Source organism: Zootoca vivipara, chromosome 6 (genome assembly GCF_965207765.1).
Source record: "Zootoca vivipara chromosome 6, rZooViv2.hap1.1, whole genome shotgun sequence".
NCBI lineage: Eukaryota > Metazoa > Chordata > Lepidosauria > Squamata > Lacertidae > Zootoca > Zootoca vivipara.
In genome coordinates, this window is record NC_142589.1 from 29,113,698 (window position 1) to 29,137,394 (window position 23,697).

At 44.1% G+C, this 23,697-nt stretch overlaps 1 protein-coding gene across 1 annotated transcript in view; it reads left to right on the top strand.

Moving 5' to 3' along the window:
• LONP2 (lon peptidase 2, peroxisomal) overlaps positions 1-23,697 on the top strand; it is a 49,139-nt gene that overhangs the window by 15,713 nt on the left and 9,729 nt on the right. The window contains exons 8-12 of the mRNA XM_035117610.3: positions 384-525; positions 11,308-11,458; positions 11,706-11,832; positions 12,552-12,685; positions 23,073-23,215. Of these exons, the coding sequence (XP_034973501.1) occupies positions 384-525; positions 11,308-11,458; positions 11,706-11,832; positions 12,552-12,685; positions 23,073-23,215 (697 nt within the window). The remainder of the gene's footprint in view (positions 1-383; positions 526-11,307; positions 11,459-11,705; positions 11,833-12,551; positions 12,686-23,072; positions 23,216-23,697) is intronic.

Consider the following 23,697-nt stretch of genomic DNA (forward strand, 5'->3'; position numbering starts at 1 on the left):
AGGGCAGCTCACTGTAACTTCCTGCCTTGTTTCCCCATTTGTCCAAAAGGTGGAGTGAGCCATATGCATGTGTGTGTCTAAAGCTTCTTTGTATTTTGGCTTTGATTGAATTTAAACATCAGAACACAGTCAATATCTAAATCCGCCTTCTGCAACCTAGAGCCTTCCAGACAGACTGCAGCTCCCATCAACTCCAACCAGTATGGCTAATGGTTGGGAACGAAGGAAGCTGTAGTCCAAAATATCTGGAGAGCAACAGGTTGCAGAAGGCTGGTGATTAGCTGATTGGGGGTTTTTTTGGGTGACTCTAGAAAGAGAACATAAAACAATTTGCTTCCAATTTGCTGTTCCGTATTTCAACCTCATCCCTTGCTCCCCACCAGGCGCACCTACGTTGGCAGCATGCCTGGGCGGATCATCAACGGCTTGAAGACTGTTGGGGTTAACAATCCGGTGTTCCTGCTCGATGAGGTTGACAAGCTTGGAAAGAGCCTGCAGGGGGATCCTGCAGCTGCTTTGCTTGAGGTAAGAAGTGAAACGAGCTCTTTCTCTGTTGCATGCAGCTCACCTTTTTCTTCAGATCAGCTGTCTAATTCTGAGCTTGACAAATGGAGATACCATTTTTCCTGATCACAATGTATGGCTTTTGGAGATGGAAATAACAATGGACAAAAATAATAAAAATAAGAAAGCCAATTCCATTTGTGTATGTGGAGCCATCAGTTGCTTAATAACTGTGGTATTTGATGATTAAGAGCATAAGAAGAGCCCTCCTGGATCAGAGCAAGGTCTGTCTTGCTCAACATCTTGTTTCCCCCTCAATGACCAACTAGATCGGGCATCCCCAAACTGCGGCCCTCCAGATGTTTTGGCCTACAACTCCCATGATCCCTAGCTAACAGGACCAGTGGTCGGGGATGATGGGAATTGTAGTCCAAAACATCTGGAGGGCCGAAGTTTGGGGATGCCTGAACTAGATGCATGAACCATCTCAAGAACAAGAACCATCTCATGTTGTTTTGTATTGAATACCAGGTTCTGGTATTCATAAAACTGTTGTATTTACAATTGGGGATTTGTGTGCCTCTGCATCAAAAACTAAATTAGTGACTTGCTTTTTGACAGCATATTAATCTGAATGTTTGACATGGGCTTCAGATCCAGGGCAAAGGGAAACTTCAGTTAGCCTTGTTGCTGTTAACATCAGGAGTAAGTGGCTTAACTACCATGAAGGGGGTGGTGGGGTTGAAATTTGCTCCAGGTAAAGGGTGGGGGGGCTGTAGGGGCAGGGGCATATAGTCAGGTCACATCTTAATGTGCATAAACTTACTGAGACCTCCGGGTATGGGGCGGTGTATAAATTCAGTGAATTATTTTTTTAAGAAAATACACAATTTCAACTGTATGTCCTTGGCTGCATCTCCATTCCAGGATCCATTACAGCCTTTTTGATCTGCCATGCTTTCCTCTCTCTGCCCTCCTCCGTCCTCCTCCCTTGCAGGTGGAGGAGTGAGGAGAGGCAGTGGGTACACCAGGAAAGGGTCTCCCAGTGGAGCTTGCCAGGCAGCAACCAGCCATGAAAAGATCATTTTGGCAATCCACGATTTTCACATAGGCATGCTACCCTTGGAACATAACCCCAGCATATGAGGCGACTCGTCTGTGTTCTTGAAGCTGGTTTCCAGTCCATTAGACAAGTTTAACATGAAGCCAGTGTTGCATCCACATGTTGGGCCCTGTGTGTTTGAAGAGCTATTGAAAGTTACGTGGCTGCTTTGTTTCAATATTTTGTGTGTGTATGTTATGATGATATCAGAGGTACTTTCTGGCATGTTGAGGTTGGTAGCTATTTTGGAGCACTGAGATAAGAAAACAACAACACAAGGGAGAGTCCTTGGGCAGCTGCTGGATCCTTCATCTGATTGCCGTGGGACTAGCTGACATTCTTACAAAAAGGCATTTTTATTTATAACATGCAACAACAGGAAGGAAGTCAGGCAGAGCGATCCGGCTCCGTTTGCAGAATGGCAAATGCTTTTGCAGAGGCTGTGCAAAGGAATTTGTCTTCATATAGTACGGAGGATCCCCAAGTGCTGTGACTGCATTGTACTAGTACTGTGGCAAAACCCTTGCTTTTTAGTGTGACTGAAGACAAGAGAAGGCTGGCTTTGTGTAACCTGGGGTTGCTACCTAGCTATGGATGACTGCAGTTAGTTTGATTGCGAATGAAACGATTTTATGACTACAATCTCAAGGCATCCCTGAGTTTCTTTTATCCTTAAAGCTTCCCAGGGCAGGTTAAGATGGGCTGCTCCTGGCTTTGGGGAAACTTGTGGCCCTCCAGATCTTGCTGGACTACAACTCCCATCAATGCTCTTACTGGTGCTGATGGGAGATGGAGTCCACCTTCAGCTCAAAGTTCCCTGCCTCAGGCTGGGCTGTTCCTTAAGTTGGGCTGAAATACTTCTCACTGGGGAACAAATTTGTATTCTAGGGCTCAAGAAATGTTTTCGTTTTGTAGACACCAGCATTGAACAAGATCCCCCGGATATGTTGGCCACCAGCATTGCCTGGGGCTGATTTTTTTAACCCTCTGTGATAAAATTGAGAGGACTTATGGTGTCTTCCCAAATATTCCCTGCCCTATACACTGGGAGGGAGAAAGACCCAGTTTGTCCATTGCTTGGTAATGTTGGTAGTTCAGATGGTGGGACCGAGGTGCAGTGTTGCTTGAGCAAAGTAGAACATCTTCCTATTTCCAGTTACAGGTAGGTAACCGTGTTGGTCTTCCGTAGTATAAACAAAATAAAAAAAATTCCTTCCAGTAGCACCTTAGAGAATAACAAACTTAGTTGGTCTCTAAGGTGCTACTGGAAGGAATTTTTTTCTTTTGTTCCTGTTTCCAGTTCCTGTCCATCAACAAGAGAACGTTTGTTCTATATTTGGATGACCCCACTGAAGGTCGGAGTGTGTCTCGATGGAAAACCTTGGTAGGCAGATATGAAGCAAAAAGCAAGTAGGCAGGCCACTAAGTGTTCTTGGGGGTTTTATGTATGTTGTGGAAATGAAGGAGCTTAATTAAAATAATAATAATAATTCATTTTAAAACTTTAGAAACCACCCTTCCATAAAAGTGCAAAAGGGCAGCATACAAAGAAATTTAAAGTTACAAAAACATTATAACACAGACAGTGAAATCAAAACCATTCAACCAGCTAAAGATAAGATAATACAAAATGCCTAAGCAAATATAAGCATTTAAACCTGGTGCTGAAAAGAATACAGGGTCAATGCCAGGCATATCTTCCTCTGGAAAGCATTCCGCAATCAGGCGATCAGCAGAGAAAATATCCTTTTCCTTTGCACATACATAATGTACTTCACCTAACAATGTAACACGGAAGAGGTTTTGAATACATAAAAACTCTCCCTTTCACCCTTACTATGTATGGTGTTCTTTTTGGTGTTTTTGATCACTTTACATTTTAATCTGCACCAGATATGGTACGTTTTGTTTATTGACCAAACTGTTGACCAAAACCCCAAGGCAACTCACAACACTGTACAGAATCATAGAGTTATAGGGGTGGAAGGAGTCCCAAGGTCATCTAGTCCAACCCCCTCCAATGAATCTGTTTCAGTACAAACAATATCCAGGCCGCCACAAACACCCCACCCTTGGCCAAAGAACGTAAGATAAACAATGCCCCCAAAGGCCTGACGGAATAATGTTTGCTGATGCTCTGTCACCAAAGAAGGGTCATCCAGGCATCTTGCAGCAGTTAATACCAGAGCCTGGGGCCATATTGGTGGAGGCCCTTGCATCAGGACTGGGATATAGAGCAGGGCTTCCATCCACTGAAGACTGAAGTGTGCAAGCTTTGGTTTCAAATGAGGACATGAAGAGGTTAAGCAATGCCAACAGATGTCTGTCGAGGAAGGAGCTGCCTATTGCTTTCCTACAACAGATGGACTACCTGCTTTAACTGATGAGCCTTCCCAGTCTTACCTGTTGAAATCCAAGCACCATTTTCATAATTAATCCCCCACCCTCTCCTCCACCAGCCATCGATGAACGTAACAAACCTTTTCTTTTAAGCAGGCTGTAGACATTCCTTATAGCTTTATCTATGATTTCAAAATGGGGCAGCACAAGAAGAAACTCCCTTAGTAGAAGCTTCCACACTACAGTGGTGCCTCGCTAGACGAATTTAATTCGTTCCACGGGTCTTTTCTTATAACGAAAAATTCGTCTAGCGAATCCCATAGGAATGCATTGAATTTTTTTGAATTTTTTTTTTTTTTTGCCCATAGGAACTAATTGAATTTCAATGCATTCCTATGGGAAACCGCGATTTGCTAGATGAATTTTTCATAAAACGAATTCGTCTAGCGAGGCAACCTCCACTCGAAAAATCCTTTCGTTAAGCGGAAATTTCATTAAGCAGGGCATTCGTTAAGCGAGGCACCACTGTATTTTAGATTCACATGGGGTTAAAGGTTCCCCCTTCTCTCTCACACACACACTCACTCATATTTTCCTCATTCTTCAATATATATTTTTTAAAATTTCCGTAATGAAAGCTAAGTGAGATGGCTTTCTATTCTTGACAAATGTTCAAACTCTCTGTGTGTACGTGTGATATATAATTTTAATTAGCAGCACTCTTCTGGGTCCATAAGTCAAGCCGCTAAGCAAAAGGGATGTATTCAAGCCATAATGGAAAGGATCAATTATCTTGACAGCAGCATGCAATTGCTTGGGCATCACGGAGGTCCTGTCATGTGTTACGTGAGAACTTTTCATGTCAAAGCCACATTGATAATTTATCAAGTGCCAAGCAAGAGCTCTAGAGTTCAAGGGAAGGGTGGTGGAAGAAAGGTGCTAGCTGAGTGTGATGTTGCCGACAGGTGTGGATCACAGAATTCTTTGTAGATGGAGTGAAGGTGACTAAGGAAGGGGAGTTGTGTTGCCTTTCGATACCTAGGAAACCACAAATATCAAGGTTTATATAACAAGAGCTTCATTGTATGATCCTCTGTCTGTCCTTAATTTTAGATAGCCTGTATGTTAAGGGGAATTCAAGTTGAGTAGTTAATGTGCACAACAACCAGTCACTGCACATTCACCAGCCCTCATGGAGAATGTGCATATAATCCTTCCATGAAGAGGGAAACATGCACATTTCCCCATCTGTATACATAATCTCCAGCAGGCCTTGGGAAATGTGTATCTATCAATTGAATTCTGTACATTTTCCAGCTATGGAATAGCCTTGAGGAATGTGCATATCTCAGCTGAATTTTGTACATTCTCTGGGTAACATGCATATATTCTCCAGTCAGTATGCATAGTCTCCACAAAACATGTTTTCCCAGCCTGCATTTCTGGTTCAGAAATTGTGCAGCGTTCACCCCCTGGGCTGCTTCTGGCCCACTGCTTAATCTTACATGGCCAACAACCAACCCTGTCACTGATCAGCCAAGCAGCAGGAAGGGAGGCCTCCAGATAAATATTAACTTTGTTTTGCAGCGGGGGGGCCCTTTTCACCCCCACTCCCCAGTCAATTGAGCAGCACAAGGTAGATAGTAAGGAGATGGACGTGCTTGACCTTCCCTTCCCCTCCCATAAATCTGATTGAAATTCCGCCCTCTTCCGCACTGTTATTAAACTTCAGAAAATTGCCAGCCTGGGCCAGAAATGGCCATGGGTGGGATCAGAGGTACTACACACTCCTTCTTCCCCAGCCCTCTTCCCTGCTGGGTAGCTCTTCCTCAGCATCATATTGTCCTTTCTGCGCTTTCTGCATTGGTTATAGGAGAATAGAACTGCCTTCCATTCAAATGCACTATCAGTATAGTAAAACTAGACTCTGCAAGTATCTCGCTAACTGAATTAGGCTTGCACACGCAAGCGACTTTCCTTATTTTTTTAGGTCAAGAAACTAAAATCCGTTTTCCTTTGAACGGTTATCTTAATATACAGCCCAGTGTATACGGCATGGACCAACTCAAGGGTTGTCCAACCCGCTCCGAGGCATACAGAAATTAGTGAGTCGTCGTTTTGGTGAAATGGAGGGTGCTTAACTTCAGAAATGCTAGAACTCTGCTTCAGCCACACCCACAAATTAACCCCCCCTCCCTCATTACATTAATTGCAGGATTTTCTTCTCTATGCACTGCATGTTCACTTTGAGTGCCAGCCCTTGCTGCTTCAAGTTAGAATGTTGTTTTGGAATGTAATGGATACTGCAGGGTGCTTTCTGGAAAGCTGTGCTGCTTTTTAGGAAACGGATCTCACCGGGAGTCATTTTTAAAGATGACTGGTGCCATGCACCTCCATAAAGTCAGTTACAGGTAGGTAGCCGTGTTGGTCTGACGTAGTCGAAACAAAATAAATAAAAAATCCTTCCAGCAGCACCTTAAAGACCAAGTAAGTTTTTATTTTTGTATGAGCTTTCGTCTGCATGCACACTTCTTCAGATGTTCTGAAGAATAAAACTTAGTTGGTCTTTAAGGTGCTGCTGGAAGGAATTTTTTTATTTTGTTTCCATAAAGTCAGTTTGTTTCCTTCATTCAGCATCATTCTGCTGCTTCCTCTGCACTACATTACTTGGGCTTTTGCCTTCTGCTTTAACTGATGCTTCTGGCAGCAACTCAGGAAAGCAAAAGGAAACTTGGAAATGATTGTTGTTGTTTAGTCATTTAGTCGTGTCCGACTCTTCGTGACCCCATGGACCATAGCACGCCAGGCACTCCTGTCTTGCACTGCCTCCCGCAGTTTGGTCAAACTCATGTTTGTAGCTTCGAAAACACTGTCCAACCATCTCGTCCTCTGTCGCCCCCTTCTCCTAGTGCCCTCAGTCTTTCCCAACATCAGGGTCTTTTCCAAGGATTCTTCTCTTCTCATGAGGTGGCCAAAGTATTGGAGCCTCAGCTTCGGGATCTGTCCTTCCAGTGAGCACTCAGGGCTGATTTCCTTCAGAATGGATAGGTTTGATCTTCTTGCAGTCCATGGGACTCTCAAGAGTCTCCTCCAGCACCATAATTCAAAAGCATCAATTCTTCGGCGATCAGCCTTCTTTATGGTCCAGCTCTCACCTCCATACATCACTAATTGAAATGATTAAGAAGTTCCTTTTTGCAAACTCTGTGAAGAGCAGCAGTGCCTTATGAATAGATTTAATGTTTTATTTCAAGTTTTTGTGTTCCACCTGCCCTTCGGTGGGCATAAGCAGTTGCAAAAGCATGTACGGTAGTGTTTTATCTTGGTGCCCCAAAGCCTGGGATTCTTAGTGCAGTTCTGCACATTACCTGACATGAGGTTGTAAAGTGACGTGGTAGTACAGTATTCTGAGTGGTATCCACTCTGATTACAGGTATATTTTGTGTGTGTGTGTGTGGATTGCTAATAATTTGGGATGCTCCTTTACAGAGAAAAACTCCTTACTGCATAGTCAACTTGCATCATAAGAGAACATAAGAAGAGCCATGCTGGATCCGGCCCAAGGCCTTTCTAGTCCAGCCTTCTGTTCCCATTGTGGCCAGCCAGACGTCTCTGGTAAACTCATAAGCAAAACATGAGCACAGTGTCTCCCTCCCTCCCATGTTTCCCAGCAACTGGTATTTAGATCCATGGCACCTCTTAATACTGAATACTGATACAGTCCTCAAGGTTAGTAGTAATTAACCAGAGAGAGAATTATGCAGGGAATCTTTGGCCCTCCTGGCGTGCTTGCTGGAGTTGATGGAAGTTGTAGCTTAGCATCATCTGAAGGGCCAAAGTTTCCCTACACCTATGCTAAAGCTTCTTCTCTGGTTTGTGAGTTTACTATGTGCAGGGAATGTTTAATGTGGGAGAGCCTTTGAAAATGTAAACTTGTTGAGGCGTGTACCGAGTGATTCAACACGCCAGTGGAGTGTGCCAATGGAACAGAAAAAAGCACCAGACAGTTTGGGTAGGGTCGGTTCCGTTACTGACAGTATGATGCAGGTCCACAGTTCAGCAGTTACATACTGGTGTAGTATATAGTCTTCACAGCAGTCTTTCCAGTCTCCTTGCAGTTTTCCAACACAGACTAGGCTCTGGCCAAAGGCAAAGGCCAAGAGCAAGAGCAAGCTTGCTTCAAGCACAAGTATATTTATACTTTAGATTGTGCTGAGTCACTCTCACATGCTTGCTGACTCACTCTCACATGCTCACATGCTTAACTAGTTTAGGCTTGCCATATTTCGAAAGGTCAAAATCCGGACACAAAAGTTGTTGAGCAAAATCTCAAAAAAAGAGTAAGTTTTTGAGCTATTTTAAAGGAAATCTGCCAAAATCTACACTACTGTACCAACATGGGTTGCCATATGTCCGGATTTTTCCGGACATTTAAGCGATTCTCACCCAGGCACAGTTTCCGACGGCCAAATCCTGGCTATGTCTGGGAAATTCCGGGTGCATGGCAACCCTAAACTAGTTGCAGGTGCAGGACAAACACACCCCAAATTAACCAACGAAAACCTAACTTGTCCTTTTTCTCTGCATGAATAAACCCTTATACATTAACAAAACTCTGCTCCCATCAGGAATGGTACAGAATTCCACCATCCCATTCTTCATATATATATATATATATATATATATATATATATATATATATATACACATACATACACACACACTTAAATTTTATATCGGTGTTTTTAAACAAAGGATCTATTTTTTAAAAAGAATTTCCCGATCCTTGCCCTCTCACCAGCATATGTTCATTTACCTACCCAGCCTGAAGCTTATCCCTCCCAGCAGAAAGGATTCGAGAGAGGGAAAAGAGAGAGAGAAGGAAAGGTGGAGGGGAGAGACTTGGCTAACATGCATGTTGAAAACAGAACCAAATCACTGGCTTGCAGCAACGTTGAGACTGATCCAAACATTATAGTGCAAAGACTTCCAGAAAAGCAGGCTCACATAACTTGTAATTTCTCAGATGCTGCATTTCTTTAAGGTGTCTCAACACTTTTTCATGTTTGGGCTCCCGCAGATGATCACAACTACCCCTCCGGAAGTGGCGCTTCTCTCTAAAGCAATCTGCTAATTAGCAAGGTGCAACGTATCTTCCACGCAGGAGTCTTAGACTCCCAACATCGCCTGTGATGGGAAGGTCAGCTCTGAGAACGTGCCTAGAATTAAACGGGCAAGTCCTTGTGCCGTCAGCCACCTAATGGCCCCACACTCCTAAATAATTCACCAAGTGACCGCTTGGAACAAGTGTCATATTGTGAGCGCTTGTAAGCTCCAGTGTTCACCTTGAAACGCAGCAGGAACCAGAGTGGAGTGCCCATTTTAATTTATCCTTAATTAACATCCAGTTACTCAAGTGACAGTGGCAATTTTGCTTGGTGGCTGTTTGACAGAGAAATAAGCAAAGGGAGGTGCTTGGAGCGTAAGTGTTTGTATCAGTGACACTAGCTCATCCTTTAATGGGTGGTAAATTACCCTGCTGTGTCCTTCTTGAGAGCCTCAGCAGAGATCCATGCTTGCAAGCACTCAGCCAGAATAAGAGCTAGTGACTGAACTGCGTCCCTCCTAGCTATGTACAGTCAAAGTAGCTTCTTGAATCCGATGCACTCTATTTTCCCTTTTCACCCTAAATTTTCTCATGTACCCATTTAAAAGTCATTTTAAAAAAAAACAGCAATTGATTATTGACACTTGGATTTTGGAGCAGTGCTCACACTTTACTCTGCTCATTTGGCTTCAGCCCACCCCACTTCCTCCAGTTGACCACACTCAGAAAATAGGACGAGGTTACATTTTATATGGGCAGCTCTACCTTCCAATCACAAGTGAGACCCAGTGTGGTGTAGTGCAGTGTTTTTCAACCACTGTTCCACGGCACACTAGTGTGCCGCGAGATGTTGCCTGGTGTGCCGTGGGAAAAATTGAAAAATTCGATTTATATATAGTCAATATAGGCACAGAGTTAATTTTTTAAACATTTTCTAATGGTGGTGTGCCTCGTGATTTTTTTTCATGAAACAAGTGTGCCTTTGCCCAAAAAAGGTTGAAAAACACTGGTGTAGTGGTTAAGAGTGGTAGACTCGTAATCTGGGGAACCGGGTTTGCGTCTCCGCTCCTCCACATGCAGCTGCTGGGTGACCTTGGGCTAGTCACACTTCTCTGAAGTCTCTCAGCCCCACCTACCTCACAGGGTGTCAGCACATAGATGCCAAGTCCCGGTTAGAAAAATACGGGATCAGCAGCGCCAGCACCGGAAGTCGCTTCTACGCATGTCCAGACATGCGTAGAAGCAACTTCCGGTGCCGGCGCTGCCTGATTTCTGGCGCCCAGACATGGGCAGAGCGGCACCAGAAGAAATCCGGGGGAATTACAGGATATTTAACCATTTGGGATGACAGCGGGAAACTGCTTTAAAAACGGGGGTTTCCCAGGGAAAACGGGAGACTTGGCAGCTATGATCATGCATGTCTGCTCTTTTAAATGGAGATGCTAGACATCGAGCTGGAATACCTTCTACATGAAAAGCATGTGTTCCAGTACTAATCCACCACTGATCTATGGACTCTCCCTGAACCATTCTTCTGCCTTGAGAGCTCTGGGAATTGAAGTTCAGGTGGTGGCACTTAGGGAGCTCTAGCAGAGAATTCTTCCCATCCTCATAAAACTGACATTCTGAGGAATGTGGCATGAGGGAGTAACGGCAGTGAAATGAATGGAGAAACTTTAAACATTTGCTGCGCCTTCCTCTGTTCTGTGGAACAGCATTCCTGTCAAGATACGACAGTCACAGTCTATCTACACTTTCTGAAAACAATTGGAAGGACATTTTTGTTCCAACAGGCTGGAGAAATGGATCTTTGCCATGAGCACCTATTTTGCATTGTTTCAGATTTGTTTTAACTGTATTGGCTGTTTTTTATCTTATTTTAAATGCTGTTTTTGCTGTTTTTATTGTATATCACCTTCAGACTGTTGTGTAGATGGCAGTTAAATAATAATAATAATAATAATAATAATAATAATAATAATAATAATAATAAAGTGGGACATGTACTTATAAAAGAGGAAGCTTGTGATGCCGCTAGTGTGACCCTCTTGTGGGTCCACTCCTTGATGGCCAAAGTTTTTATTATTATTATTGTAGCTTTAAAAAACAAAACAAAACAATTTTCTCACCAACTGTCTTCTAAAATATAACTAAATATAACTGTTAGAGAATTTAACTGCATATGTAGCTGTAACTACGGTCATACTTTATGAGAGGAATTAAATTTGCAAATCTTTTTCATTTGCTTTTTAAGGTCTTGGATCCTGAGCAAAACCACAGCTTCACAGACCATTACTTAAACGTTGCCTTTGACTTGTCCCAAGTACTTTTCATCGCCACAGCCAACACGACTGCCACCATCCCACCTGCTTTGCTGGATAGAATGGAAATCATCCAAGTTCCAGGTGTTGTAGAACTGACCAGGGTGTGGGTGATGTTAAGGCAGGATGTATCAATGATTCCTGCTGCTTGTCGGCACTGCCTGCCATACTTGTATATCATAGACAGGGCCACTGCCAGTATCTTCTCCCATCTCGCTCTCATTCCAGCTGAGGCTAAAACTTCATTTCCTTGAAAAATCTGGCTTTGTATGTGACTTCTGATCTGAGTTCAGTATCCTAGTTCTTCTAAAGGATGTGTCTTGTTTCAAAGGATACACGCAAGAAGAGAAGATAGAAATCGCACACCGCCACTTGATTCCAAAGCAGCTTGAGCAACATGGACTGACTCCTCAGCAGATTCAGATTCCTCAAGATGCAACCCTGGCAATCATCACCCGGTAATTTTAAAAAGGTATTTACAGTCGTACCTTGGAACCCGAACGGAATCTGTTCCAGAAGTCCGTTCCACTTCCAAAACGTTCGGAAACCAAAGTGCGGCTTCTGATTGGCTGCAGGAAGCTCCTGCAGCCAATCAGAAGCCCTGTCGGACATTCGGATTCCAAAGAACATTCACAAACCAGAACACTCACTTCTGGGTTTGCAGCGTTCAGGAGCCAAAACGTCCAAGTACCAAGGCGTTCGGGATCTAAGGTACGACTGTATGTGTTTATTTTGCTGTTTGATACATTTAGTTGCTCTGCTATGTTCTTGCAGCTGCCTACGAAAATCAATAAGTTTAGGTTTGCATTTAAAAAGTTGTTCCATGGCACCTGGGTTCATTCCTGCCAGGATGGGGACTGTGTGACCCTCCAGATGTTGTTGGACTTGAACTCCCATCACCCCTAGCCATTGTGCAAACTGGCTGGGGCTGATGGGAGTTGGAGTCCAGCAACCCATGGAGAGCCGCAGATTCCTCATCCCTTCATTAGGACTCAATTATGTCCAACGAAGCCTTTCCCCGATTTCTTTTTGCACACTAAAACCATTCGTAGATATATGTTCCCCAAACTAAGAGATAACTTTCCTTGTTGTGGAACAGGGCCCTTAGACAGATCCAGGATTGTGTCAATTTAAGCAGGCACTGAAAAGGACAATCTTGGCTGCTTCTTTGTACTAGATACACCCGGGAGGCAGGAGTCCGCTCTTTGGATCGCAAATTTGGAGCCATTTGCCGAGCAGTTGCCGTGAAAGTGGCAGAAGGCCAGCACAAGGAGGCAAAGCCAGATCGCTCTGAAGTGACAGAAGGAGGAGGTTTGTGTGCCTTTTATATCCTTCTGCCAGTCGCGAGCCCTTGCCAGCTCTCTGGCTTGGAAGGTTGCCCAAGGAGGGGGGCCATCAACATTTCCGAGTTTGTAGATTTGCATATGTTTTGTCCTCGACTGAAATAAATATGCAGTGTTTTTCATTTCAATCGCTCATGATGAGCGATAGAATTATTTGCAGTGCATCTCTGGGGAGAAAGGAAAACTCAAGCCAAGTTTGTGGCTGAGAAATGAGCGCACAGTGAGAACTGACTGCCCAGACCACGTTTTGAGCTGTGAAGCCATTAATGATTTAGGGCTAGCATACTTGAGAAGCTCTTCCTGTCCTGTATCCTGTTATGTTCCCCCGTAGCAAGTGCTATCCAAAAAGGCAGGGAGAAAAAGAGGAGTTTCCAGAGAGCTCTCCGCAGTTATTGAGCACCTGGATACACTATAGAGCCTGAGCAGTCACCCTTTGCTGCTTGGGTGATGTTGGGAGTTTGGAGATAACATGGGAAGGGACAGTTAAGGATGCAGATAAACCAACATCGCCAGGCCCCTCCAGTGTGATGAATAAGGTTCCAGCAATAACAGAAGCATCAGTTGTGCTGTGATGCGGTAATGTGAAAAAGAGGTCCTCTTGCCAGAGCAATGTGGCCAGATAGTTTCCTGTAACAGTAGCACCAAAAGGATTTCTGCATAGAGCAGGGGTGGGGAACATTATTCAGCCCAAGGGCCAGATTTGTTTCTGGGCAACCTTTTGGGGGCCACATGCCAGTGGTGGGTGGGTGCAGAGGCCAAAGTGGGCGGAGCAATGAATATGAATTTTACCTTGGTATAGTGGGATAGTTTCCTACACACAGTCACACACCCCTCTCTGTCCTCCATGTAGACAAGCAAGAGGCATGATCAGAACTGAAGGACGCATTCCAGCCAGGCCAAAACACTTGAGGGTGCGAAGCAGGGCAATGAGGGGTCTGGCTTGGGAGAGTCCTGAGGGCCATGTAGAGGCCTGGCAGGCTTCAGCTGAGTCCCAGATCTGAAGTTCCTCATATATGAAGGAGCGTCTCCACCTAGAATCATAGAATCATAGAGTTGGAAAAGATCACAAGGGCCATCCAGTCCAACCCCCTGCCAAGCAGGAAAAACCATCAAAACATTCATGACAGATGGCTGTCAAGCCTCCGCTTAAAGACCTCCAAAGAAGGAGACTCCACCACACTCCTTGGCAGCAAATTCCACTGTCGAACAGCTCTTACTGTCAGGAAGTTCTTTCTAATGTTTAGGTGGAATCTTCTTTCTTGTAGCTTGAATCCATTGCTCCGTGTCCGCTTCTCTGAAGCAGCAGAAAACAACCTTTCACCCTCTTCTATATGACATCCTTTTATATATTTGAAGGTGGCTATCATATCACCCCTTAATCTTCTCTTCTCCAGGCTAAACATACCCAGCTCCCTAAGCCGTTCCTCATAAGGCATTGTTTCCAGGCCTTTGACCATTTTGGTTGCCCTCCTCTGGACACGTTCCAGCTTGTCAGTATCCTTCTTGAACTGTGGTGCCCAGAACTGGACACAGTACTCCTGGTGAGGTCTGGCCAGAGCAGAATACAGTGGTACTATTACTTCCCTTGATCTAGATGCTATGCTCCTATTGATGCAGCCCAGAATTGCATTGGCTTTTTAAGCTGCTGCATCACACTGTTGACTTATGTCAAGTTTGTGGTCTACCAAGACTCCTAGATGCTTTTCACATGTACTGCTCTCAATCCAGGTGTCACCCATCCTGTATTTGTGCCTTTCATTTTTTTTTGCCCAAGTGTAGTACTTTACATTTCTCCCTGTTAAAATTCATCTTGTTTGCTTTGGCCCAGTTGTCTAACCTGTTATGGTCATTTTGAAGTGTGATCCTGTCCTCTGGAGTATTAGCCACCCCTTCCAAATTTGGTGTCATCTGCAAACTTGCTCAGGATGCCCTCAAGCCCATCATCCAAGTCATTGATAAAGATGTTGAATAAGACTGGGCCCAAGACAGAACCCTGTGGCACCCCACTAGTCACTTCTCTCCAGGATGAAGAGGAGCCATTGATGAGCACCCTTTGGGTTCAGTCAGTCAGCCAGTTACAAATCCACTGAAGGGTAGCATTGTCTAGCCCGCATTTTACCAGCTTCTTTACAAGAATATTATGGGGCACCTTGTCAAAGGCCTTGCTAAAATCAAGATAGGCTATATCCACAGCATTCCCTTCTTCTACCAGGCTTGTAATTCTGTCAAAAAATGAGATCAGATTAGTCTGACATGACCTATTTTTCAGAAACCCATGCTGACTTTTAGTGATCACAGCATTCCTTTCTAGGTGCTCACAGACCATTTGCTTAATGATCTGCTCTAGAATCTTTCCTGGTATTTCCTCCATTGTTCTGCCCCGACTCTGAGGTCCAGTGCCGAGGGCCTTCTCGGTAGTGGCACCCGCCCTGTGGAATGCCCTCCCACCAGATGTCAAAGAGAAAAACAACTTCCAGACTTTTAGAGGACATCTGAAGGCAGCCCTGTTTAGGGAAGCTTTTAATGTTTGATACATTATTGTATTTTGATACTTCTGTTGGAGGCCGCCCAGAGTGGCTGGGGAAAAGATGGGTGGGGTATAAATAATATATTATTATTATTATTATTATTATTATTATTATTATTATTATTATCCCTGACATAGAGTAATGAAAGCAACAAGAAGTGATCAGCGACAGTAGATATTTTCCTTTGACTCCAGTGGATATTTACTCGTGGGTTATGATGCTGCCATTCCGAAATCCTTCAAAAGCTTGCATGAAATCACCCACGTGCTGTTATCAAGGAGGAGGCCATTAGTACTACAGTTGGGCATACCTGTCATAAACCGCCTACACAACAAACATAATCAGGGACTGCAGTCTTGCTGATGAGTCAGATGCTTCTGTGTTGGTTGGCAGACTTAAATAGGACCATCTAGCACTCGCTTCTTGTCTGGCTGATAGCAAAAAGACATTATGGAGAACTCGTCACCATTCTGCCTACCACATGGCAGTTTAAAGGCATGCTTTTCGAGGCATCTGTGCAGTGTAGAAGCGCCTTACGCCCTTGAACTTTTACCTCATTTCCAGGTTTCTTTAACTGCTTGTGAAGGGGACTTCATTGGCAGCTGAGTTGTTGATACAGTGATTGCCAGCTGAGGGCTTTATGCCAATTTCTTTTTTTTTCAGATCTGAGAACAGGGGAGACCCAGATGTCTGTGTACAATCTTTTCATACTCTCCCCCCGCAAAAAAAGCAGCCCCCTGTTTACTGTTTTGTTATTAATCATCAGAAATAAAATTGAACAGTTAATACACCTTTTAAAAAGATAATGTACCACTGATATCTTACATGGCATGTGCACTCAGATGCTGACACCCTGCACTATTGTAATTTAAGAAAAGGTGTAGCTGACATCCAGGAGCTGCCTGGAGACAAGATATGTAAAACAAGAAGTATTTTGGCAATGATAGTCACCCTCAAATATCTGAAGGGCTGTCACATGCAGGATGGAGCAAGCTTGTTTTCTGCCGCTACAGAGGGTAGGACCCGAAACAGTGTTTTCAAATTTCAAGGAAGGAGATTTTGACTAAACTTTTGAAAGAACTTTCTGGCAGTAAGAGCTGTGGAGCGGACTCCCTTGGAAGGTGCTGGACTCTCCTTCACTGGAGGTTTTTAAATCAAGGTTGAATGGCCACCTGTCAGAGTTCTTTAGCTGTGATTCCTACATTGCAGAGACTAAATGACCCTTCGGGTCCCTTCCAGCTCTTCAATCCTATGAATACCTCAACCAGGAGTCAAAGAACAATGCAACTAATTCCAGAAGGTCCCAAACCATTTGGACTTCCATCTGTCACCACCACATGGCAAACCTCTGTTTAGAATCAAGGGGTGTTTAAAAAAACAAAAACAGTTCGCAGTGGGAGCTGGTAGGGAAAAAATAGAAAATTCCCCATGTGGGAACAAGCTCATGGATATGCACTCTTTCTCTCTCTCTCTCTTTCTCTCTCTCTCTCTCTCTCTCTCTCTCTCTCTGTGTGTGTGTGTGTGTTTTGAATGCAGGCATTATATCCATGGCAGCAGGATGACCTATGTAAGGCATACAGTAAAAAACCTTTTGGTATTTGGCAGCCCATGTTGCTATTCTGGGCTGCTTCAAGAGAGCGATGCTGATTTTCAAAATTTTGTCCTGTACGCTGGAGCTCCTGTATCAGGAGTCTGCTACACACACTGTTCTCTTTAGTGTTTAGTTTAGGAGTTATCTGTGTGCATTGGAGCCTCGGAGAGCATTAAGTCACAGCTCATGGCGATGCTTGGTTTTCCCTAGGTACCAAAGTGCCTGCTTGAGCACACTTGAAATCTGATAGCTGGGCCTTGTAGTCCAGAACTGCACATACAGACCTAGCTCTGGTAAGCGGCATTCGCCATCACATTTCTCCCCTCGCAGCCTGGACTCTGGAAGGGATCATGGCTCAATGGCAGAGCACATGCTTTGCATGCAAAAAGTCCCAAGTTCAATCTGTAGTTTAAAATTTCTGGCAGCAAGTAATGGAACAGGCCTCCCACCTGAGATCCCTTAAAAAAAGAGAGCCAGTGTGGTGTAGTGGTTAAGAGTGGTAGACTCGTAATGCAGCTTGGGTGAGTCACACTTCTTTGAAGTCTCTCAGCCTCACTCACCTCACAGAGTGTTTGTTGTGGGGGAGGAAGGGAAAGGTGCTTTGAGACTCCTTTGGGTAGTGATAAAGTGGGATATCAAATCCAAACTCTTCTTCTAACAGTCAGAATAGAGGTGATACTGGAGGCTAAGTAGATGCACAAATAGTCTCAACTGATACAACTACAACTATACTACCTATGCAGAACTCTTATTGTCAAACCTTTTTAGTGCATCCTTGCTCGAATCAAAAGTTGTTTGTGTGGCTTTTTTGGCTCCGTCATCCCTGCTAAAAATGCCATTTTCCCCCTTGTTTGCTGAGGCTGATAGAAGTTGTAGTTCAAACAATTTGGCTAGTACTAAGTTGCAGAAGGTTGTCATTGGAGGATCCCTGTGTGTGTGTGTGTGTGTGTGTGTGTGTGTGTGTGTGTGTGTGTGTGTGGTCAGCATTCCCAAGAGAGAGGCAGGAAAACCTCAAGTATATTTAATCTTCGTAGTCATCTCCGATTTCATAGAATCCCCACATGCTTTCCAATAATGCAAGGCAAGGGCTGCATCTTGTCTAAAGAAATCCTAGTCAATAAAAGGTATGTGTTGATCAATTAATGAATTAAATCTACATATAACCCAAAAAAGGTTTTGAAGGTGGGGAAGCATGCTTGCTCTGATGTGTAAGTCACAAATGGATGTCATGTTAGAAAAAGGCATCTTCTCCTAGGTGAGAATGAGAGAGTGACTCTTCTGTGATGAAGCATGCATATTAAAGCACTTTAACCATTTTTAAAACCATTGCCTTTTAAGTATGTTGCTTGGTTGGGGATTATTTAGTCAACTTAAAAATATTGTAAATGGAGTAATTGATTGGTTTTATCGGTGATAGAGTTTTGTTCTGTTTCTAACTGCTTTCTGGAGATTTTTACAGAATTTGTACTTTTTTGGTTTTATGTACCGTAACCCATGTACTGATTTTTGTTATAGTGGGTTGTTTTTTAATATAAGTAATCTATCCAGTTAATTAGTTTAAATTGTGGAGCCCCAGGGAAGATAAAGAAACTAAGATATTTCATAAAGAAAAAAAGCTCGCGTGTAGTGCTGGTAATCAGTTTAAGAGCCCTGAAGTCTTAGTGACTGGAGGAAGGATAGCATTTTAGTTATCTAGTTTTACTAGGGAGAGGGCCAAAGCTCAGTGGTAGAGTATCTTATTTGTTTGCAGAAGGTGCCCTAGGTTCAGTCCCCAGCATCTCCAGGTAGGGCTTGGAGAGACTCCTTGCCTGAAACTCCAGAGAGCCACTCCTAGACATTGTAGACAACAGCACTGAGCAACATGGATTAATGGTCGGAAGCATTATGAGGCAGGGAGCTTCCTGTGTTCTTAGCAGAGCAGTTTGGAAGCTCTTCCCTTCACATGATACAGTGACTTGTTTACTATTAAACGCAGAACAAAAGGGAGGCTGTCTTCAGCATTCCAGCTAATCCAGTGAAGGAGTTATTTGCAGTGTTAAAATTAGAGTTGGGAATCGCTGCCAGCTAGGAAAGTCATAGCAAGCTGAGTGCTTCCAAATGGTGTAAAACCCCAGTTTGTAAAGGGTTTTCTTTTTTCTTTCTTTCTTTTTTTTCCTTTTTGGCTGTTTGGAGAGAACCCAGAAATCCTAATCTGTGAACAGTTGTCTTTGTGTGGCCTGAAATTGACAGCAGGCAAAACAATGCAAAATAAAAGAGAGCCTGACAAACTGGGAAAGGGCTTGATGTTTGGCTGTGCTGGCAGTAGAATGGCACTGCTTTAGCCCCAGAAGGAGGTGGGTTGTTTTGTAAAAGAGAGAGAGAGAGAGGAGGGCAAATGCTTTGCAACACGTAAGCCCTGCAATTGCAAGGAGCTGTAATGAATCAAGCCGCCTTGGAAAATGTTGCTCAGGCCCGCCCAGCTTCAAAACACCTAGCCCAATGCAAGCCACCCGCCATGTATTGTGACTTGTTGGGTCCTTGGCAACATTTCAGTTTCTTCAGTCCTCATTGACCTCGCAGCCAAAAGCCAGGAGATTTATCAAGCCCGCCCACCCAACAGTCTGTACTATGTAGCTGGTAGGAAGCCTTCAGGGGCCTAAGCTTGCGGTTTCTGTAGGAGGCTCTCAAAATATCATCATGCAGTATTCAAGCCCAAACAGAGGGTACCTGAGTTCTCATACAGTGCCTGTCCTTCTCCTAAAAGGAAATGAGAGAGAGGTCAGGAGACTGGACAAATGGCACACTTTATGTAGCGCAGAATTCAGAGCATCACCCAGGGACAGCTGTAGGCAGAATTCCTGCATTGCATGGGGGTTCCCTTCCAACCTATAATTCTATGATTCTAATGTTCTCTTTCTTTTCTTTTGAAAATATCCTTTTTTACTATTTAAGCTACATTATCGGAATGTAAGGTGTGAAATTTATCATCATTACTTTAATTTTACCCAGATAAATCCAAGGATGAAGTGGGTTCAGCTACCCTAAAATCAGATGGTGTAAAGCAGGGGTGGGGTAGCTAATCTGTAGTCTTGCAACTCCCGTCAGCTCCAGCCACCATGGCCAGTGGTTAGGGGTGATGGGGGAGGGGGCTGTAGTCCAGCAATATTTGGAGGCCCCACCCCTGCCCCCAGATGAATGAGGGAGTTAGGATTTCCAAGCCAGCCCAATGCCAGATCCCTCATATCACAAACTAGCATTACATGACTAAAACAAAAAGTCGACGCATTGAGATTCCCTGTTTGGTGTGCCAGAGAAATATAACAAAGTAGTTACTATATAGATCTGAATTATTTGCTACAATCGTGTTTTTGACCCGACTAATTTGAAAGGAAAATCTGAAAAGCATGAATTCCAGGCAAAAATCCTCTTGCGAGTTAGGCACCATTCTTAATAACCCACACTGCCTCATACTGTACTTAGGATTTTAAAGTGCGGTCAGTGTTGGGTCTGTTTCGGCTGAAATGTGGAATTTTATGAGAAGGGTATAAAATCCCGGGATCTCAATTTTTTAAAATTTAATTCATTTGTTTGCATAGCAAGCATGTGGCTTTAAAACACCTGGGCTTTTAACAAAAAGTAGCCAGTCTTCTCTTATTTGCCTTAGGGTTTCCCCCCCCTTCCCCTTCAAAAGAGCACAGGGTTCAACTTCAGCCAATCTTGCTGCAGAAACATTAAGGAAAATCTGATGAGAGCAAATCCCAAGGTGATACGGCTGCAGGCAGCTGTGAGCTTTGAATAAAGCTGCACTGTGGTTAACGCACTTAAAGGAATGTCAGCAAAAATGTAGCACTTGGACGGGGGCCCCAGTCTCTGGCACCTTCTCTTTTCTCTCTCTCCCCCCCCCCCCACTGCTTATAAAGCAGGCGAAGGGAACCTTTGGCCCTCCAGATGTTGTTGAACTCAGAAGACCCATCAACCCTGCCAGCATGGGCAGCAATCAGAGATGATGGGAGTCTGGCAGTATCTGGAGGGCAAAAGAATCCTCCCTCTGCCTTGTTGCAAAAGTCGAAGTCTACTGGCACCAGAAAATTATCTGGTGCAGGGCCCACTAAAATGGCAAGGAGCTGGGTAAGAGTAGAGCTTGTGTCCCAAACCTGGTGCCTTCCAGATGTTCGTGGAATGCAACTCCTGGAATGCTAACTGGGACTGGAAGGAGGGAACCCAGTCGACCCCCCCAAGCTATACATACACCCTGTCTTCAGTTTGCTCCCCAAGCCTGTGCTTGCATGTTTGGCAGTCAGTCCCACAGAGCTCAGTGGGGCTTCCTGCAAAAAGCTGGGTCACAGTATTTGCCCCTCTTTCCTAGCAACACGGGCTGCGCAAGTACCATATCCAAGTGCAGGTCCCCACAGCTAACTGGGACCCTCACAGACAGGACTCTCTGAGCCCAAATCGTCTGAGAATTCTCTAGGCTCCCTTCAGACCAAAAGCCCCACACAGTTTAGGATGGGGGACCTGAGACCCTCCAGTTGTCTTGGGACTCCAGCTCCCATCAGGTCCACCCAGCATGGCCAATGGTCAGAGGTGATGGGAGTTCATGTCCAGCAACATGTGGAAGGAAGGGGCCACAGGCTCCCCATCCCTCTGAAAGATGTCCCATCCAAGCCTTCCTCGTGGACAGATCCATTCAGGACCAAATTTACTTCAGTGGACAATTTAGGATAGTCTCCTCCTGCCCTCACTGGACTCTTGTGAAATCTTAACATCATACTTTTTGATCTAGTTGTTATCTTTATAATTTAAAAGAAGCCAACCTGTTTTATAGGCAATTATTTTTTTAAAAAAACAAACAGATTCTTCAGCCTGCTTGGTTCTGTAGCCTCTTGTGAGGTTTGTATGTTTATGTAACAAACGCCAATCTGATTATTTGATGCTTCTATTTGTAGTCAGAATGAGCTAAGAGAGCTTATTATTATTTGAAGCAGAAACCACAACGCTAGCTGTTTTTGCACAACTTGGTATGCGAAGTTGCAAATTTTGTGTTGCATCAGATTTGGGGCAGTAGGGGATGGGGTCAGAGTAGAATAAATTTCTGCTGAAAGACGGGACACTGTTGTTTGTCACTGCGACGTATTATGAAACAGGCCTTCCTAATTGGGTTATCTGAGTATAAAGCAAAAAAAGAAAGAAAGAAGCATGGTTTTCTCAATTGGACAGATGCCCTTCACAAATTCAGGAGAGGATCATTTACAAGTCCCCCATATTGTCTCCTGCTGTCTGCAGAGTGAGCAGCCTGAAATAAAACTGGACTAAGTCCCAGTTAAAATATGAATAGTTTCCTGTATGCTTTTAGTTTCTTGTTTATTTTTATTTCATAAAATTTATACACTGCTTGATTATAAAAAAAAACACACACCGTCAAAGCAGTTTACAAAGAGAATAAAATAATGAAAATATCAGTAGAAACGACTTTTAAACATTCAAAAGATAAAACCAGCAATAAACTAAAAACAGATTAAGACTTATGTCAACATTCTACATGTCTGTGTAGGCTTGCCTAACAAAAATGATTTTAGCAGGCACCAAAAAGAGTACAGTGAAAAAGCTTGTGTGACGTCAATAGACCAGGAGTTCCAGAGTGTAGGTGCTGCCACACTAAAAGATTGATTTCTTACAAATGTGGAAGGGCTATTATGGAACACCTGTAACAGTGCTAATTCCTCCGATCTAAGTGGTTGAGTAGGCATGTATGTGTTTTCCAAGTTAACTAGCTTCTTTCTTAAGTGTCCAGCAAAATGCTGGAGAGTATTCCTATAGTATTATTTATGCGTTGGTGTCTTTTGTTGCACACTTTTCCTTCCCGTGTCTTCCACCATTGCACTGATGAGGGACACAGTTTTAACATACTTTCTGTCATTCTAAGGATCCCTGTGCAAAGCTTGCCTCCTGCTGCCAGTACCCCTTGCTGAAGACAAGGGGTGTGTGCTGTGCTGCAGTGGTGGAGGACCTGTGGCTCTCAAGATGTGGTCAGACTTCTGCTCCATTGGTCATGACCAGGCACCCCCAAACTGTGGCCCTCCAGATGTTTTGGCCTACAACTCCCATGATCCCTAGCTAACAGTACCAGTGGTCAGGGCTGATGGGAATTGTAGTCCAAAACATCTGGAGGGCCGAGTTTGCCTATGCCTGCTCTAGAGGTTGCCAGCAAATGTTTCTTATGATCATATCTGTGAAGTGACCTTTTTTCTAACCTTAAGAGTGTAGAGAGCATGTTGCAGAAGATGCGAAAGCTGATTCTCTCAGCGACACTGCCGATCTGGCTCTACCACCTGAAATGCCCATTCTAATTGACTTAGATGCCTTGAAAGACATTCTTGGGCCACCAATGTACGAACTGGAGGTAATTATTGACTATTTTCTATCTTTGCTCTTTTTTATTTTGTAGCCTGTGTAAATTAGTTGTTGGTGGTGGTTTGTTTGCTTCCCCACCTTCAGAACAGCCAGATTGGAAAGGGACTTCTGGGGAGAGTCCCATGGGCCAGATAGAAAGGCTGGGCTGGGGTCTGAATTTGGGCCCCTGGCCTGCTGTTCTCCACATTATGCTAGTGGCACGAAATCTAAGCTCTTCCAGAAGCTACTTGGCTACATCCAGACTGCATCCGAAGCCTCTGAGCTCTGCTCAGGCGCAAGGGTGAAACCCCTCTTATTACATGCAGTAGCAGGTAGCTCCCACTGAACTGTAGGTCTTATAAAGCCAGAGAAAAAACTAGGACCTAGGGATGGAATGTAAAACCTCCAGTAGCTGTATGTGCAACTTTGAACCATTGGGGTGTTTTTCCTTGCGATTCTGTCACCAGGATCTGGCCGCATCCAAGAGCCAAG